Source organism: Mixophyes fleayi, chromosome 4 (assembly GCF_038048845.1).
Source record: "Mixophyes fleayi isolate aMixFle1 chromosome 4, aMixFle1.hap1, whole genome shotgun sequence".
NCBI classification, from domain to species: Eukaryota; Metazoa; Chordata; class Amphibia; order Anura; family Limnodynastidae; genus Mixophyes; species Mixophyes fleayi.
In genome coordinates this window covers 64,955,007-64,970,377 of record NC_134405.1, presented here as the reverse complement: position 1 = coordinate 64,970,377, position 15,371 = coordinate 64,955,007, and the positions used below count along the sequence as shown (strand labels likewise).

The window sequence follows — 15,371 nt, the reverse complement described above, 5'->3', positions numbered from 1 at the left end:
CCCATTCCTGCCCTAACAAGCCGGGAAAAGAGCATGCCTAGGGAACGAGGGGAAGTTTCACCTAGGTCTGCAAATTGTTTCCTCAAAAAAGGCTGTGTTAATCCCTGCACAACTCACGTCTAGTGCCGGTTCGGTGAACCTGTCGGCCTTCATTGACAGTGGAGCTGCAGGCAACTTCCTTGACATCGAGTTTGCCCATCCTGCTGGGATTCCGCGGATTAAACTCAAATCCGCCATTACGGTATGTGGCTTAGATGGTAGTCCATTGCCAGGCGGCAAGATTACCTGGGAGACCCCGCCACTACAATTGAACATTGGCGCTCTTCACTCGGAATCCATAGTCTTCTTCCTTATCGAATGTCCGTCAGTTCCTTTGATTCTGGGCCACCCCTGGCTATCCCGTCATAACCCTGTCATGGATTGGGTAAAAGGAGAAATTGTCCAGGGGAACTCTTATTGTACACAGTCTTGTTTGACACTACCTCTGCGTGTGATTCAGCCTATTCCAGAGCAACTTCCTTCACAGTATCATGAGTTCTGGGATGTTTTCTCCAAAAAGGCTGCTGACACTCTACCACCGCACGGGGAATTCGACTGTGCCATCGAGCTCATTCCGGGTTCTAAATTACCCAAGGGACGCTTGTACTCTCTCTCTGGTCCAGAGACCAAATCCATGCAGGAATACATTGATGAAAACTTGGAGAAAGGCTTCATCAGGCCATCCAAGTCCCCAGTAGGAGCAGGGTGCTTCTTTGTATCCAAGAAGGACGGTGGACTCAGACCCTGTATCGACTACCGAGGGCTGAATCTCATTACGGTTAAGAACACCTACCCCCTTCCCCTCATCTCCGTACTTTTTGACCAACTAAGAGGGGCAACTATCTTCACAAAAATTGATCTTCGTGGTGCTTATAACCTCATACGTATTAGAGCAGGTGATAAATGGAAGACGGCATTCAACACGCTCTCGGGCCACTACGAATATCTGGTCATGCCGTTTGGCCTTAGTAATGCCCCTGCAGTATTCCAGGATTTGATTAATGAGGTGTTACGTGAGTTTCTGGGACACTTCGCTGTTGTCTACTTGGACGATATCCTCATATATTCAGAATCGTTGTCAGTACACCAGGGTCATGTCAGACAAGTCCTGCAGAAATTGCGAGAACACCATCTCTACGCTAAACTAGAGAAATGCGAGTTCGAGGTCCAGAAGGTATCCTTCTTAGGTTATATAATCTCCTCAGAAGGTTTCTCCATGGACCCAACCAAGGTCCAAGCAATCCTGGACTGGGTACAGCCGAATAACCTCAAGGCGGTTCAGAGATTCTTGGGATTTGCCAATTATTACAGGAGATTTATTGGTGGCTTTGCTGATATCGTGGCCCCTATCGTCACCTTGACTCGCAAGAAAAGCGATCCAGCTAATTTGTCTCCACAAGCAATAATGGCATTTGAAACCCTGAAGAAAGCCTTCGTGTCTGCTCAGGTCCTTAGACACCCGGATCCTAAGGTACCGTTTATTCTTGAAGTCGATGCCTCTGACGTCGGTGTCGGGGCCATCCTGTCACAAAAAGATCCCCATACTCACCGCTTACATCCATGTGCCTATTTTTCCCGTCAGTTCTCTTCAGCGGAAACCAACTATGACGTTGGAAATCGAGAGCTGTTAGCAATTGAATGGGCCTTTGAGGAATGGCGACATCGGTTGAAAGGCGCTGCACACCAGATCTCCGTTATAACGGATCATAAGAATCTGCAGTATATACAGTAGGCCAAACGACTGAATCCTCGACAGGCTCGTTGGTCACGGTTCTTCACCCGTTTTAACTTTATAATCACCTATCGTCCAGGTTCTAAAAATGTCCGGGCAGACGCCCTGTCCAGAAGTTTCCTGGCTCACCATGCTCCGGTTACTAGTCCAGAGCCTATTGTTCCTGTGTCTATGATCCTTGCCGGGTTAACCCAAGACCTGAACTTTACCTTACAAAGGTTCCAGAGATTGGCTCCTGATAATACTCCGGTAGGATGCTTGTTTGTTCCAGTGCATCTAAGGAAGGCAGTCCTTGCTGAAGCACACAATAGTCAGACTGCTGGACATCCTGGAGTCTTCAAAACATTGGAAATCCTTTCCCGTACTGTATGGTGGCCGTCTTTGTCTGCTGACGTCAAGAGTCACGTCCTGTCTTGTGAAGTTTGTGCCAGGAACAAAGTTCCCAGGACTCGGCCGGTAGGTCAGTTGGTTCCGTTGGCCGCTCCTGCAAAACCTTGGACACATTTGTCCATGGATTTTATAGTTGATCTGCCACCCTCGGTGGGACACAATACCATTTGGTATTGGTAGATCGGTTTAGCAAAATGTCGCATTTCATTCCGTTAACCAGGCTTCCTACTGCTCGAGATGTGGCCGTCTTCTTTATTCAACACATTTTTCGTCTCCATGGACTCCCTACTGACATCGTCTCCGATCGGGGTTCTCAGTTTATAGCGCAGTTCTGGAAATCCTTCTGTACCCTCCTTGGAATCAAGATCAGTTTATCATCCGCATACCACCCTCAGTCAAATGGGCAAACTGAAAAGGTTAAACAGTCCTTAGAGAAGTTTTTACGATGCTACACATCAGAGTTCCATGACAACTGGTCCTCCTTGTTGCCCTGGGCGGAATTTGCCTGTAACAACTCCTATCACTCGACTACCAAAACCTCTCAGTTTTTTTGCAATTATGGTTTTCACCCCAGATCTAACTCTTTGTATTCACTCCAGTCCGTTGGTATCCAGGAGATCCGCTCCACTGCCAGGGATCTCAGAGTTATCTGGAGGAAAGTACACTCATCATTGAGACAAGCCTCACTTGTTGCAAAAAAAAACCGTCGCATTTAGGTTAAAAATTCCGGGCTCATTAAGAATTCCCAACACATTTCATTGTTCTCTATTGAAGCCAGTACATTATCCAACTCAAGCCCAGTCTGCAAGCTTCTCTGGGAGAAATTCAAGTAAGCCACAAAAATACGTTGTTCAGAAAATCCTTGATTCTAAAAAAGTGCAAGGACAGGTGCACTTCCTAGTGCAGTGGAGGAATCGTGGGTTAGAAGAGCGGTCTTGGATTCCTCTGAGACAACTCCATGCTCCCAAACAACTGAAGGAGTTCTTCAGGAAATTTCCAAGAAAACCTGGGTGTCGGGGTTCCTTGACCCCTCCTCAAGGGGGGGGGGGGGGTACTGTCACGAGCCGCGACGGTACTCACAGCCACCGCAGCTCGCTTCTCATGCGCCCCAGTGTCCCGGCCGTTGCCCTGGTGACGGCCGGACGCTAGTACACTAGCCCGGCGGTGCTGGTAGCCGGGCGCATGCGCATAGCAGGCAGCCTGTGGGCTGATTCTATGAGGCTGATTAACAGGCATTAGCCTGCAACTGTGCAGGTCAGGGGCAAGCCCTGATTGGCCCTGCTGGATACTAGTAAATTAGCCTGCAGGAGTGGGTTCAACTGCTGATTGTTCTGTGTCTGTATTTAAGGCAATGAGGTCTGCTGCCTCATTGCCGGTTATAGCGTCTGCTTCCCAGTCTGCTGACCTGCTTTGTTCCTGTTCCTATCTATTAAACTTCTGCTGATCTCCCGTGTATGACCCTTGGCTTGGATTTGGACTTCGCTTGTGTATCTCGTGACCCTGACCTCTGGCCTGTTTACCGTTTCTCCTGTCTGCCTGTGACCCTTGACCCCGGCTTGTTAACTGGAATAGCAACCTGCTGCCGCCCTTGACCTCTGCGTGGACCTCACCCCACTTGCTTGGGTTCTCCCCAGTCGGCACAGACTTCACGACCCTCTGTCAGTTTGCAGCCCAGTCTGTCCCCACCACCAGGGGCTCCAGTGAACACCTGATTGGCAGAGTAGACTCCGGGTTGTGTTGTGCCGGCTGGAGGGGTTCCTAACAAACAGGTGATTTTTAGCTTGATTACAGAAGATGAAGGTTTAGCGAAGATGACAAATGGTCCAACATAACAATTGTCACAGATTAGGGTATTTGCTTACTGGTTTTTGCACTACTCACCAAAGAGGCGCGGAGTCTAACGTGTTCCTGTTCTTCACCAGGGACCCCCGCAAGTAAGTGTGGTCTTAGCTGCGGGAACACGCAGGTCGCGGTCCTCCGAGGGAGTAATCAGTGAAGCAGTAGATGAAAGCGGTGTCGTACAGGCCGGGTCCAAACCGTGAATTCAGGAGATGTCCAAGGGAAAGTTCAAAGCCGTAGTCAGGGTAGCCGGGTCGGGGTCAGAAGCACAGGAGGAAGAATCAAATATCAAGCCAAAGTCAAGTTCACAGGGAGCACAGAACAGGAGTAGTAAGTAACAAGCCGGGTAATACACAGGAAGCGCTGGAAATGGTACACAGGAACGCTGGAGCTAGGATGAGACCTAATACTCTGGCACTCTCCATGTGCCAGAGTGAGGCTTTTATACAGCTGTAGTCCAATCATTGGCGGTGGTGACGCTAAACACCACCGCTGGAGTTACTGGGAAGCGTTCCATTGCCTAGCAACGGAACACGCGACCGCTGATCCGGAAGTACGCCCGGTTGCCTGGCAACCGAGCGCTATGTCACAGAAGCAGACGTCCGTCTCTGTGCGGCAGACATAGCACGGAGACGGCGTCTGACAGTACCTCCTCCCCTACTTTGTTGGATAGATCTTTGTTCGAGGGACTGTTTTAATAGCCGTGGGGCATGAAGATCTTCTCTTTGCACCCAGGATCTCTCTTCTGGCCCAAAGCCTTTCCAATGTACTAAGAATTGGTGTCGTCCATGGAGGATACGGGAATCCAGGATGCGACTTACTTCAAATTCTTCGCCTTCCGTAGTACGTACAGGAGCTGGACGATGAGGCGACTGATGAAATTTATTGAGTACAAGTGGTTTGAGAGACATGAAAGACATTGTGGATCTTCAGGGAAGGAGGTAACCGGAGTCTGTAGGTTACTGCATTGATCACATGTGTTATGGAAAAGGGCCCAATATAACGGGGAGCCAATTTTTGAGAAGGTACTCTTAACTTAAGGTTACGTGTGGATAACCATACTTTGTCGTGAACCTGTAAAAGAGGGACCAGTCTCCGATGGCGGTCTGCTGCTTGCTTATAGCGTTGGGAAGTCTCTTGGAGTCTAGTTTTCGTATTAGACCAAATCTGAGAAAGGTTCCGCATGACATCCTCCACTGCGGGAACTGACGAGGAACCTTGGCTGGAAAAGTCTGGGAGGGTGGGTTGGGAACCATAAATAATAAAAAAAGCAGAGGCACCAGTAGACTCGTGATGATGAATATTGTGAGAAAACTCCGCCCAAGGTAAGAGATTAGCCCATTCTGCTTGGTTATCTGAAGAAAAACATCGTTAGAAGACTTCGAGATCTTGGTTAACCCGCTCCGTTTGACCATTGGTTTGCGGATGATAACCTGATGAGAACTTGAGGTCAGACCCAAGTATTTTACAAAAGGCCCTCCAGAATTTGGAAACGAATTGCACTCCACGTCAGAGATGATCTCACGAGGACATCCATGAAGTCTAAATATTTCTTTAATGAAGATAGAATCTAACTGAGAAGCAGATGGTAGAGCGGACAAAGGTACAAAGTGGGCCATTTTAGAAAATCTGTCCACAACAACCCAAATAGTGGTGCATCCATTGCTGGGGGGAAGATCCGTGATGAAATCCATGGATATACTTTGCCAAGGAAAATCTGGAATGGGAAGTGATTGAAGGAGCTCAGAAGGGGCCATTCTGGGGTTCTTACAACAGGCACATGTATCACAAGAAGCCACAAAACTTCGTACATCTGAATGTAGTGTTGGCCACCAATATCTCAGACGAAGGAATTCATAAGTTTTCTTAACACCGGCGTGTCCTGCCAATTTGGAGGAATGTGCCCACCGGAGAGCTTTGATTCGTAATTTAGGCTCCAAAAAGGAACAGCCACTCGGGGGTGTCTTGGCCGTGGTTTTGGTAAGGGCGATAACCCTGGTCGGATTTAGAATGGGTAGGGGTTCCAGGGGAGTACAGAGATCCGTGTTGTCAAAAGATCAAGATAGAGCATCATCTCGGATGTTCTTGGATCCTGGGTGGTAGGTCAGAATGATGTTAAAGCGTGCGAAGAACGATGCCCATCGAGCTTGGCGTGGATTGAGGCATTGAGCCTCGCTGATATAAAGCAGGTTCTTATGATCGGTAAGAACTGTTACTGGATGACGTGAACCTTCAAGTAAGTGTCGCCACTCCTCTAGGGCAGCCTTGATTGCTAGTAACTCTTTGTCACCAATTCCATAATTCTTCTCGTGAGATAAAAAAATTTTGGAAAAGAACCCGCAAGGTAGATGAGAACCGTCTTTGGATTTTTGGAAGAGTACTGCCCCAACACCTATAGCAGAGGCGTCAACTTCTAGAAAAAAGGGTTCAGATTGATCCGGTTGAGAAAGGGCTGGAGCGGATGAAAAGGCCTGTTTCAGGAGATTAAATGCTTTTAGGGCGTCCGAAGACCAATTCCTGGGGTTGGCTGATTTTCGTGTCAGCGCAGTTATTGGTGCAATAATGAAAGAGAACCCTTTAACAAATTGTCTGTAATAATTGGCGAATCCAATAAACCTTTGGATGGCCTTGGTGCCTTGAGGAAGAGGCCAGTTGGTAATGGCAGACACCTTTTGTGGGTCCATGCTTAATCCTGCTCCGGAAACAATGTACCCAAGGAAAGAGATTTGTTCCACTTCAAAGATACACTTCTCTAATTTGCAGAAGAGTTGGTTAGCTCGTAATCGGAGTAAGACTTCCTTAACGTGGTGTCGATGGGAGGCAATGTCTTGGGAAAAGATTAGGATGTCGTCCAAATAGACAACGACAAAGTGATATAAACAGTCTTGGAAGATCTCATTAACGAAGGATTGGAATACTGCGGTGGCGTTACTAAGCCCGAACGGCATAACTAGATATTCAAAATGTCCGTCCCGCGTGTTAAACGCTGTCTTACACTCGTCTCCTTGACGGATCCGTACTAAATTATATGCCCCTCTGAGATCTAGTTTGGTAAAGATGCGGGCTCCACTAATCTTGTTGAAAAGGTCCATAATAAGGGGTAATGGATAACGGTTCTTAATAGTAATTTTATTTAGTTGCCGATAATCAATACAAGGGCGTAAGGATCCATCTTTTTTTTTGACAAAGAAGAATCCTGCTCCGGCTGGAGAAGATGATTTTCTAATAAACCCTCGGGCTAGGTTCTCAGATATGTATTGTGACATAGCTTGGGTCTCTGGTAAGGACAGGAGATAAGTCCTACCACGAGGAATCTGTTTTCCCGGAATTAATTCAATCGGACAGTCCCACGGGCGATGGGGTGGAAGAATCTCTGATCTTTGCTTGGAGAAGACGTCCTTAAAGGCTAGATAGACGTCCGTCTCTGAAATGTTTACTGATCAAGGTACCCAGTTCATGGCTAACCTCATGCAGAGTCTTTGTAAAAAGATGCAGGTAAATCATTTAATTACTTCTCTGTATTACCCGCAGACTAATGGGCTGTGCAAACACCTTAATTGCACCCTAAATCAGATACTTAGGACTTTTGTGGAGTCGCAGGGAAGAGACAGGGAGAGTTTCCTGCCGTATCTCCTCTTTGCATACCGCGGGGTACCACAGGAATCCACTGGCTTCTCACCCTTTGAACTCCTGTATGGGCCCCGGGTGCGCAGCCTGTTAGATTTGAGTAGGAAAGAGTGGGAACGGAAATTGATCACCGCAGAAATGTCAGTGGTACACTATGTAGTGCAGTTCAGGAAAAAATTGCAGTCCTTAATGGGGATGGAAAGCTGTGCAGGTGAAACAGAAGCTGTGGTATGACAGCAATGCGAGAGAACGCATATTTGAGGTGCGGCAAAAGGTTTTGGTTCTGATCCCTATGCAGCAGAACAAGTTGCAGGCTGTCTGGGAGGGCTCCTACACCATAGTACAGCGCATTAATGATGTCAATTATGTAGTGACAAAAGATGAGGGCCAAAAGAGGCAGAAGATTTATCACATCAACATGCTCAAAGCTTATCATGACAAGGAAGCTTGTGTATTATCTGTGTGTAGCTTGCCTGAGAACGATCGGAGGTCTGACCTCTTGGTAGATTTAGCAACTGCTGCTAAAGAGGCAGGGTCCCTAGCAGACGCCCTCTGCAGTGAAGAGCTGTCTGACTCTCAGCTAGAGCAGCTAGCTGACATGCTACGGCCCTATCAGTCCCATTTTACAAGGAAACCTGGAAAAACACACTTGGTCACACATGATGTAAACACAGAAAACCAAACCCCCCTCAGACAGACAGCATATTGTACTTCCCTAGAAGTGCTAGAAGCAATAAAAATGGAAATAGACGAGATGTTGCAGCTAGGAGTAATTCAAAAGTCTCACAGTTCTTGGGCTGCCCCAGTGGTACTGGTCCCAAGGAAATGTGGGAGCACCCGTTTCTGTGTAGACTATAGGAGGTTGAATGGCGCAACAGTGTTTGATGCTTATCCTATGCATAGGATAGATGAACTACTGGATCAGCTTGCCCAGTTATGCTACATCACTATCATGGATCTCAGTAGAGGGTACTGGCAGATCCTATTGTCACCTGAGGTACGTGAGCGCTCCGCATTTATCACCCCATTTGGGCTGTTTGAGTTTTCGGTCATGCCCTTTGGAATGAAAAATGCCCCTGCGTCCTTCCAGCTCCTGGTAAATGACCTACTAGAGGGCCAGGAGGGACATGCAGTTGCCTACCTGGATGACATTGTGGTGCTCAGCCAGACCTGTTAGGAGCCCCTGATCCATCTGAATAGTGTGTCTATCAAGCCAGAGATGTGCCAGCTTGGCATGCATGAAGTGCAGTATTTGGGGCACCATTAGTGTAGGGAGAGGTATCCTCTGCCCAGAGCCAGGCAAGGTAGAGGCTATCACAGCGTGGCCGACCCCTACCACGAAAAAGCAGGTCATGTCTTTCTTAGGTACAGCTGGGCATTATCAAAAGTTTGTGTGCCATTATAGCACCCTAGCCAAACCTCTGACTGACTTAACAAAAAATAAATTACCACAGGTGGTTAATTGCACAGAGGACAGTGAGAATGCATTTACAGCTCTGAAATCTGCTCTGGCCCAGTCCCCTGTGCTACAGGCCCCAGATTTTAAACGGAGTCTGCTCTATGTTCTGCATACGTCAAAAAAATTAATGGAAGATGTAACATGTGACCGACTTACAAGTTAAAGAACAGTTGCTGATATTCTAGCTTGAGAAAATATATATATTGGAAGAGATAGATATCGTATATTCTATACCTCTGGACTGACAAGGTTGACAGTCTTTCTAACGAGTATAGAGAAGAAAAAATCAGACAGTACTTGTGAAAAGCACTAAAAAACGTAAAGGATATTTATTCCATGGAGATAGTGACTTATTGAAGCCTGAAGAGAGACCATTGCGGTTTCAAATTATCTCAAAACGAATGCAGTCTACTTCTTTCCTTCTTATTTATTTTTTTGGTCATATATATATATATTATATATATATTTATTTATTTCTAAGCTTGGGGACAAGGTACAATTGGCTCAGACAGTGGATAACTTCAAAACTTTCAACTACGTGTTTCTATGCCATAGGCATTCTTGTGGTTTATTCTTTTTTACAACAAAACTTTGTGGGGAAAGTCGATCGTTTACTTATATAGTGAAGGCTCCCCTGAGCTAGGCTCCTCCTGTGCTGGCATCTGGCTTGGTTGAGGCATGACCCCCCCCCCCCTGCTTCCAAGAGTCCCGGAGGTTGGAGCTGAAGGTCACTCAGTTGCGGAGCATTATTGTGTGCTTGATTGCTGTCACATGACGTCACAGATGACAGGAGGAGTAATCCTCTAGTAACCCCCTTGACTTAGTGCGCTCATGTAACGCAGTACACGTGGGAAAAGAGGAGCAGGAAGGGGAGGGACTACCACACGTGATAATGTGGCTGGTCCCTGGTGAGAGGTATCTTTTATGCCTAACCATAGATTGCAAGGAAGGGGTTACTGGACAGAGGCCCCGCCCACCACTGGTAAGGGGTAGAATAACAAGGCATTGAGGCCCACTGAGGATTATCCTGGTACCCCGATGGGCCAGTCCGACCCTGCAAGATACTACACGATACGTCCAAAGCCTATGTGGATTATAAATTTGCAAAAAAACACACAGAAAAAAAAAGAAATATATAATTAATGCCATCAATTAAAAATTAAGGCATTAATGATCAAACAGTTAAGATTATTGCTGCACTGGAATTAGACTAGCCCTGTAGGTGGAGCAAGAGGTATGGCAGAAAAACAAAAAACTTTGAGACTCTCAAAGCTTGATTCGGACGTGACTGCGTGCGCTTGAGTTTGGCACACCACTGCTGTACATTGACTGCAGCAAAACGCAAAGCGTCCTTTACATTTGAAGACGGACCAGACAGAGCTGTGTTTACTGGCGTATGTCCCAATTCTGGGCGTGCGCAGTGATTATGCGTACAGTACGCTCAAAATTGGCAGATACGTACCTTGATGAATCAGGCCCTATGTTTGTTATATTCCCATTTTTCCTTTATCATTTTTCTTACATGTTCTGTATGGTTTCATATATGTTAACACTGGTGCTATCATTGCCTCTTGTGTTTATATTACAAGCATTTCAGCATTTTTTTTGTTATATTTTACATTTTATATACTGTTTTACTTTGATTTATTGTGTTATATTTGGGAGATTGCCTTGTATGATGTCATTTAATTGACACTAGGGGGTACAGTATATTTACTAAAGCTTCTAAAAAAGGAAAAGTGGAGGTGTTGCCCATAGCAACCAATCAGATTCTAGCGGTTATATTCTAGAATGTACTGGACAAATGATAGCTAGAATATGACTGGGTGCTTTGTTCACCACATCCACTTTTCTTTTTTTAGAAGCTTTAGTAAATCTACCCCTAGTTGTTTCCAATGATGTATTGTGGGAAAACCATTGGGGTGTAAATTATCTTTTTAAGTCATTGTATTTGTATGTCCTTGATAAAAGTCCAAACAGGGACCAAAACTTTGGATTAAAGACTTTTATTCAGCTTTGAATGGAAAGTGTCAATCTTCAATTCTATCCTTAATACTACACCTGTTATTTGTCATAAGACTTTTTTTAATGCTGGTGTAGAATTTGTGTTCATGATCATCAGTAGCAGCACGTATCTTAAACCGGCGGGAAGCAGCCACAAAAGATACACCTCATAAGAGGTTTATCTACTGCTGCTTCCTACCCTGCATCGTACATAAGGTGTGTGTAATGTCCTTACTGGACTAGGGCTACGCTAGCCTGTCCCTTCTCTATAAGATTTTTGCTAATCTTTACTTTAAATAATAAATGAGATGAGCAGGTTTCCAAAATATAATATTTCTATTCTTTATTTAAAGATATTATGCATAGATACAGCCATACTGGACGAAGCAGACATATGCCCAGGGTCTCAAATGCCAATTGACAATCTATATTTGATTAAGTCATTCTTTTATAGAAAATGTTACTCATCATTACTTAAAACACACCTTCCCAGCTTACATCACTAATGACACTCTAAGGGCTAGATTTACTAAGCTGCGGGTTTGAAAAAGTGGGGATGTTGCCTATAGCAACCAATCAGATTCTACCTTTCATTTATTTAGTACCTTCTACAAAATGACAGCTAGAATCTGATTGGTTGCTATAGGCAACATCCTCACTTTTTCAAACCCGCAGCTTAGTAAATCTAGCCCTAAGTCTCTATCATTAGTCTTCATTAAAGTTACATGTTCTTGGAGAGGTTTTTTGGAAGGGTCTTCTTGACCTTATTTGGAGCAAATATGTCTTTTGGCCTTATATTGTGAAATGAAGGTCATGTGACCATTATATAGTTCTTGTTGTTCTGTATTGTGCAATATGTAAGAGAAAGGTCAGTACTTATCCTCTTAAAAGCACAGGCACATAAACTTAGATGAGTTCTGTATTAGTAATAAATAGGTTTATATTTGATATATATATCAAATATAAACCTATTTATTACTAATACAGAATATATATATATATATTTTGTTAATTATTACTTCAAAACTTCTCTCCCCTGTTGTGCCTCTCTATATGTAGAGGCACAATGGGCAGACTTAGACGTACTTTATTTTCCAGAGCATGCACAGCATGGAAAAGTGCATGAGGCCCGCAGTGTATTCAGCTATATATTTATGACTAGAAGAAGTGGTATTGGCTGAGAACTGTTGTCTGTTACAGGTCCGGCCCCAACACTTGGAGAGACCAGCTTCTCCCTTCACAGTTACTAAATAACACATGCTCTCGCAGAGGCTGGGCACTCCCTACTTACAGAAAGGATGGACAGGAAGTGTCACTCAATAACAAGCAGTTGTGCTTATCACAGTTTGGTAAGGCAGTAATTACAGACATAAGAATTTGATATTTTATTTTTTTAAATTTCAGACAACCTGCAAGTACTTTTGCCATAATTAACTCACTCCAAACTCAGTAACCCCAGTAGGTATCTGTCGAAGTCGTATAATTGGATGAACTAAAGTATATTGGTTAATATTGTTTTGCCGTGCGATTGCGATCCGTACGCCACGTAACAAAGATCCGTACGCCACGTAACAAGTGGCATGGTGCGATCGCACGGTAAAATACGCACGCACACACTTGCATTACAACATTTAGTTATTTATATAATTCATATTCATATTGGTTCCGTTACACTGTAATTTATGAGCCGATAGTATTTGGTTTATTATTAGTCTATATATATATATATATATATATATATATATATATATATATATATATAAAATGATTATATGTACACTTCAGTGATATTCAAGGTTCAGGTTATAGGAAAGGTATCATGATTAGTATCATATTAAAACCCTATTCATCAGCAGCTGTCCGGTTCCATCGCCGAAGAGATCGCATATTGCATACTCTAGTTATTGATGTTAGGGAATAAACCTTTGTATGATGCTGGCTATGAAATGCTAATTGTAACTGAAGCATTGGCGGGAAGAAAGGAGCTCATCCCCTGGAGAGATGACCCCCACCTTTGGATTCCTTAGATTGAATCAGCCTATGACCTGTTTAGCCTGGACCCATCCGATGTCTGGACCTATAGAACCAAGCCAGATCATTTGCATTGTTCTCTGTAACACTGACTGTTTATATATGATCATAGCTGTGCACCCAGCTCTCAGTCTTCACTGATTACAGTATTCAAAGGTGAATTACTGTCCAGGGGTGCCCGTGGTTAGCGCAGCGAGTGCATGCGATAAGAGCGCGGTATGTATGTAACTTTTGGTATTGGCTGTACTGTACTGTATCATAATATAATAATGTATTGAATTGTTGACTATTTACATCTGCTAAAATAAATCACTTTGTGCGTTAGAAACACAATACAATCGCCTATGCAATGCTTATTTGAAAACGATAGAATTACTTTAATAGTATCTTATATGTCCTCTGTAACATTTGAGTAACTGCATGTCAATAGATAAGTGTATTCATTCACTGGTCTTGCATCATTCACCTTTCATGCTAAAATAACTAAGGAGCCAATTACTAAACCATAAAAAGGAGTGAGGTTTCATTTTGAATTAGATTATTTAGATGAAATACAGAGGTGGAAAGGGCACATTTTTAGGAGTCTTCCTTGCAGTGCATAAGGGCTGATCAGGTCTCGTCCTATACTTACAGTGGGACACAGTTTGTGTTTGCTAGTTGCACAGGTAGCCGCTATCTGGGGAGGAAAAAGGAGCACCCGAACCACAGGAGGAAAACATCAACCCCGACCGAACCACGTCTTCACCGGAATGTAAGTTTATTGAATTTTCCACACAGTATTTGGACATTTATGGACACGTACCCATCTGGACTTATACATGGTTGATACAACTCCCTGCCTACCCGCAGTACCATTGATTCATTTTTGCACATCCATCCACATACAATATTTTATATGGACCTCATTTATGTCCATCTGGATTTATATCACCAAATTGGAACCACGAGTTATCTCCTCACTCCGATTACATTACAAGCATTTAATCCTTTATTATTCCAATTGAATTCACGTGACTTCTTTTGCTAATATCACTTTTGAAAGGGCCTTGGTCTCCTAACATCATTTTATGATATACTCTTACAAGAATCGGGAATTTTATGCTATATTATTGAAAGCCATTGTGCTCATTTCAATATTTTATTTATCTGTATTTGTTCCGGCCGGAACATGTTTATGTTTGCCTTGTATAAAGAATAAATCCCAATATAAATTATATATTCACTCCATGCGCCCAGAAACTATTTCTGTTCTTTGTACTACCCTTCTGGGAAGGTGGGGATTCCCCTCCACACACTTCTAGGTTCTCATTTGTGGCTGCACATACATCTTGAAGGAAGCGCGGCCTTACCCATTATTTTTTCTTGGCTCCATAGATAAATGTGTCCAAGTCTTGTAGGAACAGATAATGGCATAAGCTGACTAGAAGGGCAGTTCCTAGAGGTTTTGTTTTTAGTACAAATTTCACAGCACATAACAAAGTATCGAACATCTGAAGACAAGGTGGGCCACCAAACAGAACTTGAGAAATTTTCCATGGTTTTAAAGAAACCGGGATGTCCGGCAGTCATATTTTCATGGGCTTCAGTGAGGACAGCATTTCGAAGGTGAACTGGCACAAATAAGCGGTTTGCGGGTGTCTCAGAGGAAGCCAACTTTTGAAATCTGCGAAGGGTTATACCAAAGCCCTGGGCTAAACCTGCATGAATAAATGAAGGTGGTATTATAAGCAGCGGTTTCGGAACTGGTGCATGATGACAGACAAAGCTTCTGGATAAAGCATCCGCCTTGGTGTTCTTGGATCCTGATCTATAACTGATAATAAAATGGAAGCGGGTAAAGAACAATGACCAGCGGGCTTGCATAGGATTCAGCCGTTTTGCAGATTCAATGTACTGGAGGTTCTTATGTTCAGTGATGACTAAGATGACATGGATGGCTCCGTCCAGCCAGTGATGTCATTCTTCAAAAGCCCATTTAATGGCTAAGAGTTTCCAATTACCAACATCATAGTTGGCCTCTGCAGCAGAGAACTTGTGGGAGAAAATGGTGCAAGGAAGTAGTCGGTGATTACCAGGATCCTTCTGAGATAGAACCGTGCCAGCAGTACCAACCTCCAGAACAAAGGGCAACTCAGGGTTAGGATGCCTCAAGACAGGGGCGAAGATAAATGCTTTTTTTAAAACTTTATAAGGAATTGATAGCTTTTGAGGACCAATTACCAGGATCTACCCCCTTCCGGGTAAAGGCAA

General features: G+C 44.2%; 1 protein-coding gene across 5 annotated transcripts in view; it reads left to right on the top strand.

The window, feature by feature from the left end:
* Positions 1-15,371, top strand: part of FER1L5 (fer-1 like family member 5) — a 676,118-nt gene that overhangs the window by 631,573 nt on the left and 29,174 nt on the right. For 4 of the 5 annotated variants that reach the window (XM_075207347.1, XM_075207349.1, XM_075207348.1 and 1 more), the window contains one exon: positions 12,291-12,439. In XM_075207347.1, coding sequence (XP_075063448.1) covers positions 12,291-12,439 — 149 coding nt within the window. Of the gene's footprint in view, positions 1-12,290; positions 12,440-13,754; positions 13,887-15,371 lie in introns of those variants that run through there. The other variant, XM_075207350.1, reaches the window with a different exon arrangement.